We start from the raw sequence: 19,812 nt of genomic DNA on the forward strand, positions 1-19,812 counted from the left end.
TTGTAAAGTCCCAGTGTCAACTGAAGGACAAGAGCAACCTAAGAGAGACGGGTCCCAGACGGGGAGTAGATGGTGTCCAGAAAGAGCATGGTTGGGAAATGATTCTGAAGGCAGGGGCTATCTTTCTGTTTGTGGTGTTGGCCTGGTTTTATGTTCTAAACCCCTTGGTGCCAGTGTGTCTGGAGACTTCTAAATTATCTAATCACAAGTTTCAAGAAGATGGTTGCAAGACTGATACAAGTATGTGATATATTTAATAATGTATTTTGGACTTTGATTATGTTATATGTTAAAGGCTCACATCAGTTGCCTGTAATTCTTCTTCACATTTGCCCAGTATATAATTTATTCTCTTTCTTTATAGGCATTTGATCTAACAGAGCAAAGATACGTAGCTGTGAAAATTCACCAGTTAAATAAAAACTGGAGAGATGAGAAAAAGGAGAATTACCACAAGTAAGTGATACTTGAGTGTCTGACTTTTTAAAATTAAATAATACCTGTAGTTTGAGCATTATGCTACAAGCTTTACATGCATTGTTGTTGGTTTTGTTTTATGTAATCTTCATAACTGCTCTAAGATAATAAATGTATTCTCAGTATTACAATGAGGAAACTGATGCTTACAGAATTGGAGTAACAGGAAGTGGCTGAGCTAGTATTTAAATCCAGATTTTCCTTAATCCAAAGCCCCAGTACCCTTAACCTTCCTTTCCTTTGTGGCTAGAAATAGCTGTAGTAAATAAAGCCTTCGAAATCATTGTTGCTGGCCGGGCATGGTGGCTCACGCCTGTAATCCCAGCTCTTTGGGAGGCTGAGGCAGTCTAATCACGAGGTCAGGAGATCGAGACCATCCTAGCTAACACAGTGAAACCCCGTCTCTACTAAAAATACAAAAAATTAGCCGGGCGTGGTGGTGGGCGCCTGTAGTCCCAGCTACTAAGGAGACTGAGGCAAGAGAATGGCGTGAACCCGGGAGGCAGAGCTTGCAGTGAGCTGAGATCTCGCCACTGCACTCCAGCCTAGGTGATAGAGCGAGTGTGAGACTCCATCTCAAAAAAAAAAAAAAAAAAGAAATCATGGTTGCTTGTCTGTAGAAACTAGACCCTAGGGAGCTGCTGGTGGGTTCTTTCTGCTACTTCAGTCATTTCCTTCTGGAAGAGACTGGGGGCACCTGGTGTGTCTTCGTGGTACCTGTTTGACTTGTTCAGCCTCTCTGTGCTATGTTCTCCTTCCTGTCGCAGTTTGCCCATCTCAAAGTTCTCGGTCTTCAGGGTCCCACTTTCTGTGCTTGCTTCTCTATAGAACAGTACTAGTGGCAGTCTTCATCTGTACTTGGGGTGGGGCGTGGGGAGAGGGGGCTTCTTTAAAATGAATTGTTATTATTTGCACAGCTGTGAATTGCTTTGATCCACTAATGTCAGGTTTTGCCTATATCCCCCCAAGCTCCTGAACATTGGAGTTCATGGCTCATTTGCTTTAGAGGCTATGCAGACTTAATTTGCTATTAGGTTCCCCACTGGGCTTCGTTTTGTTTCCTTGTTGTTGGTACAAGTATTGAATCAGACAAGTCCTGCCCCTGAAAGGAGGGGACGGGCTTTTTTGATAAACACCTCGTTTCTATAAAGGCAGTCTTGTTTTTTTGTTTTGTTTTGTTTTTGTTTTTGTTTTAATAAATAATAATTTGGAAGGGAAAAAACAGTGGTCTTTGAAGTAGCCCTTTAGTTGGCTTCCAGCCTGGTCCGAGGCAACTCTTTCTCTATACCTCTTGTTCATCAGGAACCCAGAAGTTCTTCCTGTTCCAGACAGATGGGCAGTGGGGCTCAGCACTGGAGAAGGGAAGGTTCCTGCTACATTAAGAGCAACAGGGCTTAGCAGAGGGAGAAGGGATGACCTGTGGCACCCTGCGTGTGTTTCTTAGGTGACAGGCAGCTGCAGTCCAGATGCTCCTGAGAGGCAGTTACATTATTATAAGAACATTCCAGTCACTTGACATGTAGGGATGAGTGGCACGCAGTAGTGAGGGGGCCAGGAGCACTTCAGAGAAGGAAAGCGCATGTTGTTCTGACCAGTTATAAATGAGCAATACCCCTACTGTGTTGAGACCCTAAGAATGCCTAAGGGTGTTAGACCAGCACATGCTTCTCTTTAAAAATGCCCTCTAGGGACCAACCTTGGTCAACCTCGAGAACATAGTTCCTGTGCTGAGACTTGTATGTATTTTGCCTAGTCTGAGTATCCAGGTTTCTGGCTGACCTTGCAGAGAACTCTAGTGTTGGATACCACAGCAACTGCAGATGGGTGTTCTGCTCATCTAGCCTTTTGAAACAGTGAGGAGTGGAAGCCGGGCCTTGTCCCTCCTTCAAACAGTTGGCAAGCACTCTGAGTCCTGGCGGGTATGGATTGGATGTCAGAGAGCACGTGAAGGGGATGGTCTTATTTGTCTTAAGTTCTTTGCCATTCAAGTTCCAGGCTGGCGTTGGTGCCTTTCTACTCTGTTTTCTCATCAGAGAGGGGATCATGGTGCTTGAGCTCATCTGAGGAGGGGGCATTTCCCATTTGGCAGACACCCTGGGGAGAGGTTATGTGAGTTCTCATGGCCTCCATTCTTGCTTTGGGGGGGTGGGGGGAGTTCTTTTTTTTCCCGCCAATCAGGAAGCAGCACTGAGGGGACAATTCTTAAGTATCTCCACCTTTCTTTTGAAAGAATTGGCTTTCTAAGTGATATGAAATCATAGTCATATATTTCAGGCTATAGAAAATGGTGAATTGACAAAATGTCATTAACTGCTTTGAACTAAAAGGAGACTTACATCAAGCACATAACAGACATTGATGAGTGCTTTAAAAAATCAGTATTAAGGCCGGGCGCGGTGGCTCAAGCCTGTAATCCCAGCACTTTGGGAGGCCGAGACGGGCGGATCACGAGGTCAGGAGATCGAGACCATCCTGGCTAACACAGTGAAACTCCGTCTCTACTAAAAAATACAAAAAACTAGCCGGGCGAGGTGGTGGGCGCCTGTAGTCCCAGCTACTCGGGAGGCTGAGGCAGGAGAATGGCGGGAACCCGGGAGGCGGAGCTTGCAGTGAGCTGAGATCCGGCCACTGCACTCCAGCCTGGGCGACAGAGCGAGACTCAGTCTCAAAAAAAAAAAAAAAAAAATCAGTATTAAACTAAAAAGTAGTATACTTCAGTGTTGTGACATTGTAGAATATGAAAATGCTATAACCCTGCTAGTAAGGTCTGTTAATTGCTTTTCCATTCATGGGGATGACCTCCCAGTCCCATCTGGAATCAAGACATTTATTCTGATAAAAAAGAAGGCAAATTTCAAAAGAAAATAAAAGATGTTTGTTTTGTTGTATTTTGAATTTCATTCTGTCACTTCATTCCTCTCCTCCTCCTACCATAAACAAAAAGTAAACTGATTGTATTTTACTTTTACATTATAAAAACACAAATTTTATTTAAAAAATTTATTTTAAAAATTTAGTATTACTGAACTGCTTAAACTCCCTCAAATAACATATTAAAAATTCTACAGTAGGAAAAATTTCATGTAGAATTATTTGCAGAAGTAATTTGTATTGGAGTTAGTATGCTTTTGTATGATACTCTATTCTAATTTTTTAAACATAAAAGCAAGCATTTTGAAAAATCTAAATATATATCAACTTATAAGAGAGTAAAAGACATTTTGGTGGATGAGTTTCTTCCAGTTTCTCATTAAAGTCTCTGTGTTTGTAGTACATGGATCACTTGGATTATAAGTTGAAAGTTGAACATGGCTCAGTCATTGCCTTGCTGATGAAGTAAGAGATGCAGGTTTAGAGCTGGGCACAGGTTCAGCGACACTCTTCAAATTCCGTTAATTGGCGAGGACTTTGAATGACATTTTGATTCTTAAATTTTTGCCGCCTCTTGTTTACTCTGTTTTCTGTACCTCAAAAAGAGAAATTGGTTTCTGCTCTAAAATGCACAAAATCAAGAAGTTAAAAGGGTCGAGCGCTATACATTTATAGCATGCTAGAGTGAAAAATAACTTAAAACAGTGATCTGTTTAGTCCCTAGATTTTTAAACTTTTTGTTTGTTTGTTTTTTGTTTTTTTGAGACAGAGTCTCATCGGTCGCCCAGACTGGAGTGCAGTGGCGCGATCTCCGCTCACTGCAAGCTCTGCCTCCCGGGTTCACGCCATTCTCCTGCCTCAGCCTCCCGAGTGGCTGGGACTGCATGTGCCTGCCACCACGCCCGGCTAACTTTTTTGTATTTTTAGTAGAGACAGAGTTTCACTGTGTTAGCCAGGATGCTCTTGATCTCCTGACCTCGTGATCCACCAGCCTCGGCCTCCCAAAGTGCTAGGATTACAAGCCTGAGCCACTGTGTCTTTGTCTCAGAAACAAAGACAGCAGCACCCTTATTTTATCACATGCAATATTACAAGGAATGTAATTTAAAATGCAAGTGTGCTGGCAGAAAGGGGACTGATGATTCTGTGACTCTGCAGTTGCAGAAGCTCCATGTAGGAGATTATTTGGACATAGCAATTACCCCTCTTAATCAGGTGCTACCTCCTTCAGGGCACATGAGATCATATTAAATTCTTTTTTTTGAGATGGGGTCTCACCGTGTTGCCCAGGCCGGTCTTGAACTCCTGGGCTCAAGCAGTCTTCCCAGTTCAGCCTGTCAAAGTGCTGGGATTACAGGTATGAGCCACCACACCCAACAAGATTGTATTAAATTCTCTTTACTATTTCTTGAATGTATTTTTTAGTCAGTTTTGTAAAACAAAAATGTACATACTTTTTCCTCTCCTGCTTATTGCCCCTAAGCCTTTAAATTCTAAACAAATTGTAATGCATCCTATTTAGGAGCTAGATTTGGTGATGTGTATGATTACTAATAGAAAATCTGGGCTGGGGCCGGGCGCAGTGGCTCAAGCCTGTAATCCCAGCACTTTGGGAGGCCAAGGCAGGCGGATCACAAGGTCAGGAGTTCGAGACCAGCCTGACCAATATGGTGAAACGCCGCCTCTACTAAAAATACAAAAATTAGCCAGGGGTGGTGGCAGACGCCTGTAGTCCCAGCTACTCAGGAGGCTGAGGCAGGAGAATCGCTTGAACCCGGAGGCGGAGGTTATAGTGAGCCGAGATCGGGCCACTGCACTCCAGCCTGGGAGACAGAGCAAGACTCCATCTCAAAAAAAAAAAAGAAGAAAATCTGGGCTGGGCGTAGTGGTCCACACCTATGATCCCAGCACTTTGGGAGGCCAAGGTGGGCGGATCACGAGGTCAGGAGTTTGAGACCAGCCTGGCCAATATGGTGAAACCCGGTCTCTACTAAAAATGCAAAATTAGCTGGGCGTGGTGGCACGCACCTGTAATCTCACCTACTTGGGAGGCTGAGGCAGAAGAATAGCTTGAACCCAGGAGGTGGAGGTTGCAGTGAGTTGAGATGGCACCACTGCACTCCAACTTGGGTGACAGAGCAAGACTCTGTCTTAAAAGAAAAAGAAAATCTGTATGTTTCTAGCCCTTCTGTAAAATATGAAGAAAAGTGCTCTTAGTACTCTGTGTAAAACTGTACTGTTAAATATATGTGTGTAATTAAAAAAAAAAAAAAGACAAGTATGGAGCTACTTTGGTGGAATTGGGGGTTGGGGAGGCCAAAGCTACATTTGCCGAGTGTCTGCAGCAAGCTCACTTCAAAACATCCAGTCCAGTGATGCCGAAACTGAAGCTCAGAGAGGTGAAGCCACAGAGCCACAGCAAGGAGCCAGGCCTCTGTGTTCCCAGGGTAGTGTGTGTTCTAACACCACTCTGCCTCGGTGCTGGCAAGTCGTTTTTTGGAAAAACGTAAAGATGATGAAATGAAGCATCAGGGGAGGCAAAATGGCCAAAAATGGCAGCTTGAAAACTAAGCCCAAATAGTTTCCATTGGGGAAAAATATATGTAATTACTTTCAGATTCCTATTTCTCCCTTTCCCCACTTCCCCTAATTTTTTCCTCAGCTTTTCTTTAGTTGAGTACTTTCTTTGTATTTTTGGTATACTGTAGTTTACCTGTTTCTGAAAACATCACTGTTTTTTTAGTTTTATTTTACTATACTATGGATGTCCTAAGCCAAATAGTGCTGAATTACTTAAAATATCACAGTTAATCTCTTTGTAAATAAGAACCACTTTTTTTTTTTGAGACGGAGTTTTGCTCTTATTGCCCAGGCTGGAGTGCAATGGCACAATCTCAGCTCACTACAACCTCCGCCTCCTGGGTTCAAGCAATTCTCCTGCCTCAGCCTCCCAAGTAGCTGGGATTACAGGCATGCGCCACCACCACCCCGGCTAATTTTGTATTTTTTTTTTAGTCGAGACAGGGTTTCTCCATGTTGGTCAGGCTGGTCTTGAACTCCCGACCTCAGGTGATCTGCCCACCTTGGCCTCCCAAAGTGTTGGGATTACAGGCGTGAGCCACCACACCAGCCAGAACTACATTCTTAAAATAGTATTGGTAATTATATTGTGTAAGCATATTCTGTTGTTCTTCTAAAATTCAGAATATGAATATGTCAGGCTATACAGTACACTTTTGTTCCTTATGAAATGATTTTAAACTAGAAAAGTACCTTAAAAATGCTAATCATGTTAGTCATATGTTGCTTAACAATGGGACTACGTTTTGAGAAATGCATCATTAGGTGATTTTGTTGTGCAAACATCACAGAGTGTACTTAATGTAAGCTTAGATGGTATAGCCTACTATATACCTAGGCTGTATGGTATAGCCCATTGCTCCTAGGCTACACACCTGTGTAGCATGTTACTGTACTGAATACTATAGGCCAGTGGTTTCCAACCTTTTTGGCATCAGTGACCAGTTTTGTGGAAGACAGTTTTTCCATGGACCGGGGTTGGGGGGAGATGGTTTCAGGATGATTCTAGTGCATTATATTTATTGTGTTCTTTATTTCTATTACTATTACATTGTAATATATACAGAATTAATTACACAGCTTACCATAATGTAGAATCAGTGGGAGCCCTGAGCTTGCTTTCCTGCAGTTAAACGGTCCCATCTGGTGGTCATGGGAGACAGTGACAGATCATCAGGTGTTAGGTTCTCATAAGGAGCACACAACCTAGATCCCTAGCATGCACAGTTCACAGTAGGGTTTGCACTCCTATGAGAATCTGCCGCTGCTGATCTGACAGATCAGGAGCTCAGGCGGTCATGCGAGCTATGGGGAACAGCTGTAAACACAGATGAAGCTTCGCTCATTCACCTACTGCTCACCTCCTGCTGTGTGGCCCAGTTCCTAACAAGGCACGGACCTGTACTGAGTTGGGGACCCCTGCTATAGGCAATTGTGTTACTAATTGTGTATGTAAGCATATCTAAGCATAGAAAAGATACAGTAAATATACAGTATAAAAATGGTACACCTGTACCATTAATAGAATTTGCAGAACTGGAAGTTGCTCTGAGTGAGTCAGAGTCTAGGATAATATTGCACACTACTGTAGACTTTATAAACACTGTACACAAAGGCTACACTACATTTATTAAAAATTTTTTCAAGTGTAAATCTTTGCTTACTGTAACCTTTTTGCTGTAGAAACTGCCTTTTTAAAAAAACTTTTTGACTCTTGTAAATAACACTTAACTTTAAAAAAACGCATTGTACACAGTTGTATGAAAATATTTTCTTTCCTTGTATCCTTATTCTATAAGCTTTTTTCTATTAAATTTTTTTTTAAATATTTTTTTGTTAAGAACTAAGGCACACTCTCATTAGCCTAGGCTTGCACAGGGTCAGGACCATCCATATCACTTTCTCCCATCTCCATCTTGTCCCACTGGAAGCTCTTCAGGGACAATAACATGCACGCAGCTGTCACCCCCTATGATAACAATGCCTTCTCCTGGGATACCCCCTGAAGGACCTGCCTGAGTTTGTTTTATAGTTACAATTTTTTTTTTTAAATAAGTAGATGGGAGTACATTCTAAAAATTTTTTTTATTTTTTTGAGATGGAGTTTTGCTCTGTCACCCAGGCTGGAGTGCAGTGGTGTGATCTAGCTCACTTCCATCTGCTTTCTGGGTTCAAGCGTCTCTCCTGCCCCAGCCTCCCAAGTAGCTGGGATTACAGGTGCGCACCACCACTCCCTGCTGCTTTTTGTATATTTAGTGGAGATGGAGTTTCTCCATGGTGGCCAGGCTGGCCTCAAACTCCTGACGTCAAGCGATCTGCCTGCCTCAACCTCCCAAAGTGCTGGGATTACAGCCATGAGCCACTACCCCCATCTCTAAAATTTAAAATAATTAAAAAGTACAGTGCAGGCCAGGTGCCGTGGCTCATGCCTGCAATCCCAGCACTTTGGGAGGCCAAGGCGGGCGGATCACTTGAAGTCAGGAGTTCCAGATCAACCTGGCCAACATGACGAAACCCCCTCTCTACTAAAAATTCAAAAATTAGCTGTGCGTGCTGGTATGTGCCTGTAATCCCAGCTACTTGGGAGGCTGAGGCAGGAGAATCGCTTGAACCTGGGAGGCAAAGGCCACAGTGAGCTGAGATCGCGCCACTGCACTCCAGCCTTGGCAACAGAGTGAGACTCGATCTCAAAAACAAAAAAAGTGGCCGGGCGCGGTGGCTCAAGCCTGTAATCCCAGCACTTTGGGAGGCCGAGACGGGCGGGTCACGAGGTCAGGAGATCGAGACCATCCTGGCTAACACGGTGAAACCTCGTCTCTACTAAAAAAAAATACAAAAAACTAGCTGGGCGAGGTGGTGGGCGCCTGTAGTCCCAGTTACTCGGGAGGCTGAGGCAGGAGAATGGGGTAAACCCGGGAGGTGGAGCTTGCAGTGAGCTGAGATCTGGCCACTGCGCTCCAGCCTGGGCAACAGAGCGAGACTCCGTCTCAAAAAAAAAAAAAAAAAAAAAAAAAGTGCAGTATAGTAAGCCCTCGCTTAATAGCAATGATAGGTTCTTGGAAACTGCAACTTTAAGGGAAACAAAGTGTAACAAAACCAATTTTACCATAGGCTAATTGACATAAATGAGTTAAGTTCCTGTGGCATATTCCTGGTCACAAAAACATCACCCAGCTTCTAAATAAAGACTAAAACACTTGTAATACTAAACGTTGAAATATGTATGAGCTTTATATAAATTTAAGAAAGATTAATAGAAACAAGGTAACATTTACCCACTCATTCCCCACTCAGGGTTGAGGGTGGCCAGAGCCTATATCAGCAGCTCAGGGGCAAGGTGGGAGCCACCCTAGACAGGATGCCGTCCCATTGCATGGCAGGTGCATGCACACACGCACACACACACACACAGGGACCATGTGGATATGCCAGTGAACCCAACCCATGTGCCTTTGGGATGTGGGAGGAAAGCAGAATAACCTGAGAAAACCCACGCAGACAGGGGAAGAACACACAGACTCCACATGGACAGTGGTGCCGACCAGGAATTGATTTTTTTTTTTTTTTGAGGCAGAGTCTAACTTTATCACCCAGGCTAGAGTGCCATGGCGCAGTCTTGCCTCACTGCAGTCTCCGCCTCCCAGGTTCAAATGATTCTTCTCCCTCAGCCTCTTGAGTAGCGGGGATTACAGGTGGCCACCACCACACCTAGCTAATTTTTGTATTTTTAGTAGAGACGGGGTTTCACCATGTTGGTCAGGCTGGTCTCGAACTCCTGACCTCAGGTGACCTACCCGCCTCGGCCTCCCAAAGTCCTGGAATTACAGGCATGAGCCATGGTGCCTGGCTGACTTTTTTGTTGTTGTTGTTAGCGTTATAACAAAATGATGTTATTTAAGGGCCTGCTGTATAGTAAATACATAAACCAATTATGTATTCATTTATTATCATTATCAAGTGTTATATACTGTAGATAATTGTATGTGCTAGACTTTAATATGGCTGGCAGCACAGTAGGTTTGTTTCCACCAGCATCACCACAAGCATGCGTAATGCATTGTGCCGTGACCTCTTGACTGCTGGGTCACCAGGTGATAGGATTTTTCAGCTCTGTTGTACTTTTTTTTTCTTCCTCAATTCATAGGAAGCTCTGTTATACTCTTATGGGACCCCTGTCATATATGTGGCTTAGCATCATTGACCGAAGGGTTGTTACGCAGTGGATGACTGCATCAAATATGCCATTCCAAGACAACTGGGGTTCCATAATCTCACATTTCATATTTTATTAGAATAAAGTAAAGCTAATAGCACTTAAATTATTTTTGTAAGAAGAAGAATTTAAAAACAAAAACTACAAAGTACTGCTAATTGATTTATGTAACAGATAATCCTTTAACCTAAGAGGTTTACATGATAAAAATGACCCCTTTGGTGTTACCCCAGCATATATACATTTACAGATATGATTTCATGTATCAGCTTTAGAGGAGGGGGGAAAATAACTGTCCTTGTTATTTTAAAATCTGTGATACTTGAGTATAAGTGGAAAAGAGGTGTGATTATCATAGAATGAACTTGAAAGGGATAAAAAGGGTTGACATCTGTTCACTTAACAAATATTTGAGCACCTATTATTTTATTTATTTATTTTTTTGGAGATGGAGTCTCGCTCTGTCGCCAGGCTGGAGTGCAGTGGCGTGACCTCAGCTCACTGCAACCTCCGTTTCCTGGGTTCAAGTGATTCTTCTGCTTCCGCCTCCCAAGTAGCTGGGACCATAGGTGCGCACCACCACGCCCAGCTAAGTTTTAATTTTTGTAGAGACGAGGTTTCACCATGTTGGGCAGGATGTTCTCTATCTCTTGACCTCGTGATCCACCCGCCTCGGCCTCCCAAAGTGCTAGGATTACAGTCGTGAGCCACTGCGCGGAGCCAAAGCACCTATTATTTTCTCAATGGCTTGGTAGATTCCAATAGAGAAAATAGGATGAGCAAAGAGAGAAGTCAGATGAGGGACCAGATGGACCAGAATGGAATTAACATGTGGAGACAATAGAGAAATGATTGAATATTTAGGAAGATCTTTGAAGAGTTCTAAAAGGTAGGCCAATATACCTTCTTGTTAATTTTCCCTTTTGTTTACAGGCATGCATGTAGGGAATACCGGATTCATAAAGAACTGGATCATCCCAGAATAGTTAAGCTGTATGATTACTTTTCACTGGATACTGACTCGTAAGTGCTGTGCTGTTTTACCTTAACAGTTATATTATTTTCTTGCAATGTTGATTGTTCATGGAATAGAGCTGAACTCTGGGTCTAGGACATACCCTCTGAGGGAACCAAATATATTAATTTGTGGACAAATGATCAAACATAAATTCAAATTTGGGTCAGTAAGAAACCTCTAGGCCAAAGGACCATGCACTTGTGTGCCAGTAAATGTTTAACAACCAGCTTGGTATGAAGAGAGACAGAGCTAATTTGTAGTGTTTGCCAGTTTCCGTAGTGTAGATATTCCTCCTGTGTCCAATTTTGATGTACCACCTGTTTATTTTTTTTAAAACATCTTAATTATTATTCACATACTGTATGATTCACACATGTAAAATATACAGTTTAGTGGTTTTCAGCATATTCATAGATATATACAACCACCAGAGCCAATTTTAGAATTTTTTCACCACCTCAAAAGAAACCCCATACCTTTTACTACTATTCCTCTATTCCACTATTCCATGCCTCTGCCCTCACCCTAATCTGTCTGTTTTATCTCTATAGATTTCCTATTCTGGACTCTCATATGCATGGAATCATATAGTATGTGGACTTTTATTGCTGGCTTCTTTCACTTAGCATGATGTTGTCAAGTTTCATCCTTGTAGCATGTATCGGTATTTCATTCCTTTTTATGACAAAATAATATTCCATCCTATGGGTATACCACATTTTGCTTATCTGTTTGTCCTACCAGTGGTTTGATAACCCGCTCACAAAACTCTTGAAAATTTAAGTCAGCTCTTGGAAACTGACATGAGTTGGTGCCAGCATGCCACTGACGTGCACTAGTGAGTGTAGACTGTTCAAGAGAGTTTCTGCTCACCCCAGAGACTTTTATGAACATTGCCAGACTTTTTTTAAAAAGTACTGGCTGTGTAATTTTATCCTAGAATGAGACAACAAATGTGGCACTAATGAAGACAAGGCTCAGTCAGTGCAACATGTTGAAATACAGGCTTATAGGCTTATAGGATGTTAGAATAGGAAGGTGTCTGAGTCCAGCCTTTTCGTTTTATAGGAGGATTTTGAGGACCAGAGAAGTTAAATGACTTGTCTGAGATCGTTGGTAATTGTGGTCATTGCTGTATTTTGTTACTTGGTATTGGTAAGCTCCTGTACCTCTGGGTTTACCCAGCAGTTTAGTTGGATATATCTCAACATTTGGAAATGTTTCTCTGTAGAAGTCTGAACTGAATCGGAATATGTCCTAGGTCTAGACTCCAGGTTCCCTCAGCCTCCCAGGGTAATTCTAGGAGTTTTAAGCCATCTCTGTTCTAGCCAACAGTCTCAGAGATGGCTGTGCAAACCACTGGCTCACATTTAGAAATAACCCCAAAGAGGACTATAATTCCCTTTGGAAACATGACCTGGGCCTTTCTCTCAGGGATTTCTTCTTCTCATTTGGATAGCCCTGGCACTGAGCTTAGCCATGTGTGTTTCACATGGAGTGGAATTTTTTTAAAAAGATCTAGTTAGAGGGCAGGATTGGGAAACCAGGGGCAGGTCATGACATCACTGTTTTGCTTTGAGTAGATTTCTTCAGTACTAGGTAGACCCCCCCTCTCTGAACTATTAAATCAGGCTCAAATTATCTGCTGTTTTGAATTGTATACACACTTTTAACTAATGTGAGAAATTGAGTTGGTTCTATACTATTCTCGAGTTGATTACTTTGTTCTTTCTATTGCATGTATGATGAATTTTCACCAAAAATAAGTCAGACCATGATTTTTAGAACATCTTCTGAGAATTGTTTGGGTATTAAAAGTGAGGCTTTATTTTATTATTATTAATTTTTTTTTTTTGAGGCTCTGTTGCCCAGGCTGGAGTGCAGTGGTGCCATCTTGGCTCACTGCAACCTCCGCCTCCCAGGTTCAAGTGATTCTCCTACCTCAGCCTCCCGAGTGGCTAGGATTACAGATGCACGCCACCATGCCTGGCTAATTTTTTCTATTTTTAGTAGATACAGGGTTTCACCATGCTGGACAGGCTGGTCTTGAACTCCTGACCTTGTGATCCGCCCACCTCAGCCTCCCAAAGTGCTGGGATTACAAGCTTTAGCCACTGTGCCTGACTGAAAGTGAGGCTTTATTTTCAACTTGCATTTGGGTCAAAGAATCATTTCATTGAGCCATGAGTCTGTATTTCAGATTTCAGAATCTCAGGTCAGAGAAATCTATAAATTTCAGACATTTATTTTATTTTGTTTTATTTGAGATGGAGTGTTGCTCTGTTGTCCAGGCAGTAATGCAGTGGCATGATCTTGGCTCACTGCAACCTCCACCTCATGGGTTCAAGCAATTCTCGTGCCTCAGTCCCTCAAGTAGCTGGGATTACAGGTGTGCGCCACCATACCTGGCCAATCTTATATATTTTTAGTAGAGACGGAGTTTCACTGTATTGGCCAGGCTGGTCTCAAACTCTTGGCCTCAAGTGATCTGCCCATCTCTGCCTTCCAAATTGCTGGGATTACAGCAGACATTTGTTTTCAGATACAGGGCTAGAATGCCCTGCTATGTTTCGTAAGATGCATAAGATATTGTTCGGTTTGTGGAGTCCACAGGACCATGTGTGTCCATATTTAATTGCAGTGCTTTATGAAGGCCTCAAATTGCCCAGTGGCCCATAGCGCTAGTCCTAAACCTGTTTGCTCTCAGTTCTGTTCCTCGCCCTTTTGCTGCTCTGTATCTTCGGGGGGTTAGTCCTTGTAGGCTGTGTTTACCAGGCCCATGTGTCCATTGGTGTCCTGCTGGTTTCAGCCAATGTGAAGCAGAAATGGGAGGGGGTCTCCACCTCCTCTCCCATCCTGCAATTCTAGTTTCCCCTGGTGACCCTGGGTTCTGGTTTCACCATCTCCTCCCTTCTGGCCCGCTCGCCTGAGGGTGCTAATGGCTTCCTGCTGTATGATCTCCAGGGTGCCTCACTGACCAGTTTGTCTTCTCAGCTCTTCCATCATCTGTATGATCAGTTCCCTGAATTAAAGTCTCTCTGTTTTAAATGATCAAGTGGTTTTGTTTTGTTTTTTTTCCAGGCTAGACCCTGACTGATACACCCACATTATCACAACTTAGAATACTTGAAAAGGTATTCATCCCTCAGGGATATTCACACAGTTCAGGACACCTTACTTCAGAGTATAATGCCTTGGAAGATAGGCACATGACCTGTGATGCCACAAATGCCATATGGTTTTATGTTTGGGTATGATATATTGACATAAGTGAAGGAAAGAGAGCCCGCATACATTTGTTAGAACCGTAGATGCTATACTTTACAAGCCCTTTTACACCTTATGTTTAAGAAATATTGTAGTGCAGTATTGTGCCAAGCTGTCAGGAGACATAGTATGCAGTCAGTTTTTGGGACATGGGCAAACTCTAGATTCTTCCTCATTGTCAGCACTCAGGGTTATATAAAATGTTTGCAGTGCGAATTGTATACCTAGCTGAAATTGTGCCACTGCACTACAGTGTAGGCAACAGAGTGAGACAGAGTCTCAAAAAAAAAAAAGGGAGAATTGTGTACTTGATCACATTCTAATTGTTTAGACATGGATGTGTGACATGGGTGTGTAAAGGAGCCCCTTCCAAGAAGATACCTAGCTTAAATACATTATAGTTCTTATCGGTATTCTTATAGTCTAGACTCAAGAAGAGGTCTGCCATGGGTGAACCCGAGCACAACAGATTCCAACATTGAGGGTGTGGAGACTCTTCAAGAGAATAAGCAGTTTCTTACTAGAAACCCCTCAGCTAATACTGAATAAAGAATCGAAGAGTATTTTAAGGAACAAAGAAGAAAGGAGTGAGAAGCTAATGACGTGAAGTTTTCACCTGGGACTGATTTTAGGTAGTCTTAATCTGCTTGCTCTTATTCCATGGTTAAATGTTGGTTTATTTGTTTTTAGGTTTTGTACAGTATTAGAATACTGTGAGGGAAATGATCTGGACTTCTACCTGAAACAGCACAAATTAATGTCGGAGAAAGAGGCCCGGTCCATTATCATGCAGATTGTGAATGCTTTAAAGTACTTAAATGAAATAAAACCTCCCATCATACACTATGACCTCAAACCAGGTATGTCTGACTTTTAGGAGACAGTATTAGTTGGTTTTCTTTGGTCTTGTCTCCTTTTAGGAGACAGTATTAGTTGGCTTTCTTTTGGTCTTATGACTTTTAATTTGATAAAGTTAGAGAAATTCACAGCAGCCAAGACAGGCTAATAACATCTGACTTTTGATTGCCTGGGTAGGTGTGGGAAAAAAGAGTCCTGGCCAAGCAGGACTGGGTTTAGGAGGGTGTGTTGGATTAAATACTCTGGAGAAACAATACCTTTATCTTTGGAGCCAGGGCAGTTCATGAGGTAAGTCTCATTAAGAAAGAACTGTTCCGGCACGTTCAGTTTTGTATTTTTCCCATGACTCATACTACGTAACAGTTCCTCTGCTTCAGGTCTCTTTGATAAGAGCCCCCAAATTAATAACTTATTTTACTTATGTGCCTCCCATTTCAATAAATTTCAAGCAGAATTTTTCATCTTTTTGTATGGTTATCATCTAGCTTTGATGGTCATCAGCAAAGAGTACAGGGCAGCTAGAGTCCTTACCTCTATTTTTTATTATTATCTTCTGCTGTGTTTTAGAAATCTGCATATGTTCTATAGACAACTCTTAACAGCTTAGCTTGGGCATTAGGAAGATGGTCCACATTTACCTTCTGGTGTTGCAAAATTGTAAACTTTGCTTTACTCTTCTGGTAGGTGCATATTACATCTCATTGACTATTCTCTAATGTTCTAATATAACTCAGATGACTACAACATTAATTATAATGAAGAAATTTTTTAAAAGATGGCTATTTTGTGAATGACTTTTCTGTAACTGAATTCAACACTTTTCCTGCCATGGGAGCTGTAGGTGGTGCTGTGGTGCTAGCTTTGGTTCCCTTACATGTTTTCTTTGATTCCTCCCCCACACCCCAAGTACTGTTCTAAACAGGGTAATTTAGAGATCCTCACTGAAAGTTCAGATGAAAGTGTCCCATCATTTTTGACCAAGTGAACAAGGATATTTTACTTTAGCCAGTTATTGTTATTTCCAGAGTTCATCATAGTGGTGGTTTTGGCACATTAAGCAGGTGATTCTTAGAAAACAGAAGTTTCAGCAGATGCGGAGGGCTCTCCCTGAGTATCCAGAGTCCAGATTGCTTGATTCCCAAGATGTGGATGTTTGCTTTTGCAAGAGTTTGAGTTCTTATCTGCTATTACTTTGGGTTTTTCTCTTAATCAGTAAGTCTCTGCTTATTCATGAAGGTTTTTATTTTTTAGGTAATATTCTTTTAGTAAATGGTACAGCGTGTGGAGAGATAAAAATTACAGATTTTGGTCTTTCGAAGATCATGGATGATGATAGCTACAATTCAGTGGATGGCATGGAGCTAACATCACAAGGTGCTGGTACTTATTGGTAGGTATCCAGGAGCTCTGCCAGGTTGACTATAGAGATGTGGCTCTGCTCTGCTGAAGTGTTGATAATGAATTAATTGCTGTATGCTATCTGCTAGGCAAAAATCCATAAACCAAAGCAGACTTTCTCCCCAAATCGTTACTATCTTTTCAGCAGTTTGACTCTTGGTATTTACATTAATTTGTCTTAATTTTTCTTTCCTTTCTTGAAAACCCTTAAGAAGAAGGAGAGCTTATATGTGGCCAGGTATTTGAAATGTATGTTTTCTGCACAGAGTTGGCCTTGCAAGTCAGTAGAGAGCAAGGTTGCTCATGTGGTGTATATAAAGAATGGCCCCAAAATCTTTCTCGTCCAAATACAGGTCTCTCTTCATGGGTTAATGGGATAAGGGATTTGTCTCAAGAGTTGCCTGAGGATGTTGGACTGTAGGGAGTTATGAGGATCAGAATGAAACGTAACTATAGCACGTATGAAATCTCTACAGGAAAAAGTGACCACAATTTACCAGAAGTTTATCCGTGTCTGTTAGCCATGTTCTGAAAGTTTTTGAGGCACATTTCTTCCCATCTCTTGTCACCTGTCTTTCCCTAGCCACCCCACCCAAGCTAGCTCAGCCTGCCAGTTTTATGCTTCTATTTCTGCCTACAATAACCTTTGGCCATTAGAACCATAAAAGATACCTGAAACTCAGGCCTTTAACTCTATGGTTATAAAAGTGTGTTAACAAAGCTTCCTTTTCCATTTTGAGGTGGTCACACAAGCCACATATTGGTGTATATAAAGAATGGCCCCCAATTTTTTTTTAGTCCAAATACAAGTCTCTCTTCACGGCTTAATGGGATGAGGGATTTCTTTCAAGAGTTGCAAAAGAAGGCTCTATAGCACCAACAGAGGGGCAACACATATTATTTGTACCCCAGGGAAGGTGGTCAAATCACTTACCTTTGGAACTGGAGGGTCCTGGACCTTAGCAGAGAGTACTGACTGTCTGGGAATCAGAGGTAGAGGAGGAAGCAGAGGGGCGTGGTCTTCACAACACACAGCATCAGCCCTGTGCTCATCATGAAGCTTGCCAATAACACCATGGACACAATGCCCCAGTTTCTGTTACTCCTTACTGCTTGTGAAAATGGTACCTATAGTAAAAAGTCAGTCCTTAAATTAAAACTTTGAAATTATAGATTTAAAATAGAAGCTACATTTACAGTGTTTATTCACTGTGGTGGTTATTGTGGGCTAGTGTTCCTAACACTGAGTGATACAAAAATATCTGCTGCTGAAAGTTCTGGAAACAGGTCTATACCTCTGCTATATAAATTCACTGGAATTTGGATTTGAGCTTTGTGTTTGATAGTTTGTTTTTGTTTTTGTTTTGTTTTGTTTTGTTTTTTGAGGCGGAGTCTCGCTCTGTCACCCAGGTTGGAGTGCAGTGGCGCGATCTCAGCTCACTGCAAGCTCCGCCTCCCGGGTTCCCGCCATTCTCCTGCCTCAGCCTCCCGAGTAGCTGGGACTACAGGCGCCGCCACCACGCCCGGCTAATTTTTTGTATTTTTAGTAGAGACGGGGTTTCACTGTGTTAGCCAGGATGGTCTCGATCTCCTGACCTCGTGATCCGCCCGTCTCGGCCTCCCAAAGTGCTGGGATTACAGGCTTGAGCCACCGCGCCCGGCCTAGTTTGTTTTTTTTTTAAGGCACAGTTTTTTCGCATTTAAAATAGTTACTGCTATAGTTGCTTACCTACAAAAATTCAGTGATTAGAATTTAAGTAAAAATTATGTGATGCTAGGGATTTTGCTTCAAAGTAGTCTGTAGGGAAAAATGGTGAAGATTGGCCACATGTTGATAATTCTTGAAGCTGGATGGTGCTTACTTAGGGGGTCATTTTACTGTTCTTTCTCCTTTAGATTATAGTTGAGATTTTTAATAATTTAAAGTAAGACAGGGCTTCTGAGAAGATTAAGTGTTAGAGGTTTCTATGAAGGTTTGAAGAGTCTCCAAATTGGTAGAAATATTGTCATAATCACCATCCTCAGTATGTCAGATAAAAATAATCCTGAAGGGTATAACAAATTATAAGTTAACTATTTGCAGTATTTGGTGGTTGCAGAACTCTACTACGTTGAATACTTCTCTTATTTATTTATCTATTTATTTATTTGAGACAGAGTTTCGCTCTTGTTGCCTGAGCTGGAGCGCAATGGCGTGGTCTCGACTCACTGCAACCTCTACCTCCCGGGTTCAAGCGATTCTCCTGCCTCAGCCTCCTGAGTAGCTGCGATTACAGGCACCCGCCACCACGCCCAGCTAATTTTTTTGTATTTTTAGTAGAGACAGCTTTCACCATATTGGCCAGGCTGGTCTTGAGCTCCTGACATCAGGTGATCCACCTGCCTCGGCCTCCCAAAGTGCTGGGAATATAGGCGTGAGCCACCGCGCCTGGCTGAATACTTATTTTAAAGAAGTGACACGTAGACTATGCCTTGAGAATAATTTGTTTTTTGTATGGGGATTTTGATTGTGATGGAATATGCAACTACATATTTTTTTTAACACAGTTTAGTATCATAGAGCTGTCTTTTACTCTCCTTCCAAAATCCTTGATAGTAAGTTAGGATGCTTATTATTTTCCGTATTATTTGGGTGAAGAATTAATTTCATTTACTTACAGATGGAGAAACTGAGACCTAGAAAGGGATTTGCCAGACATGTACAATCAAGTGACAGGGCTTTTTATATTCTAAAAATCTTGCTGGCCTGGCGGGTGGCTCATGCCTGTAATCCCAACACTTTGGGAGGCCAAGGCAGGCGGATCACAAGGTCAAGAGATCGAGACCATCCTGGCCAATGTGACGAAACCCCATCTCTACTAAAAATACAAAAATTAGCTAGGCATGGTGGTGCATGCCTGTAATCCCAGCTACTCTGAGGTTGCAGTGAGCCAAGGTCGCGCCACTGCACTCCAGCCTGGCAATGGAGCGAGACTCTGTCTCAAAAAACAAAAACAAAAACTCTTGCTAACTTATTTTCTGCATTTGGGTGAGTTCAACAACTCCTGTTCTTCCCTGCCACTGCCAAAAAAAAGTTATAAATACATTTAAATGATCATTTTAGAATTAAGGTTATATTTGTTACTTATCC

General features: G+C 42.2%; 1 protein-coding gene across 9 annotated transcripts in view; it reads left to right on the top strand.

Annotated features, from left to right (window-relative positions):
* The window catches only part of TLK2 (tousled like kinase 2), a 143,884-nt gene that overhangs the window by 110,610 nt on the left and 13,462 nt on the right, over nucleotides 1-19,812 (top strand). For all 9 annotated transcript variants that reach the window (XM_017950834.3, XM_017950826.3, XM_017950827.2 and 6 more), the window contains 4 exons: nucleotides 365-456; nucleotides 11,075-11,164; nucleotides 15,117-15,286; nucleotides 16,536-16,674. In XM_017950834.3, coding sequence (XP_017806323.1) covers nucleotides 365-456; nucleotides 11,075-11,164; nucleotides 15,117-15,286; nucleotides 16,536-16,674 — 491 coding nt within the window. The remainder of the gene's footprint in view (nucleotides 1-364; nucleotides 457-11,074; nucleotides 11,165-15,116; nucleotides 15,287-16,535; nucleotides 16,675-19,812) is intronic.

Source organism: Papio anubis, chromosome 17, assembly GCF_008728515.1.
Source record: "Papio anubis isolate 15944 chromosome 17, Panubis1.0, whole genome shotgun sequence".
Taxonomy (NCBI): domain Eukaryota; kingdom Metazoa; phylum Chordata; class Mammalia; order Primates; family Cercopithecidae; genus Papio; species Papio anubis.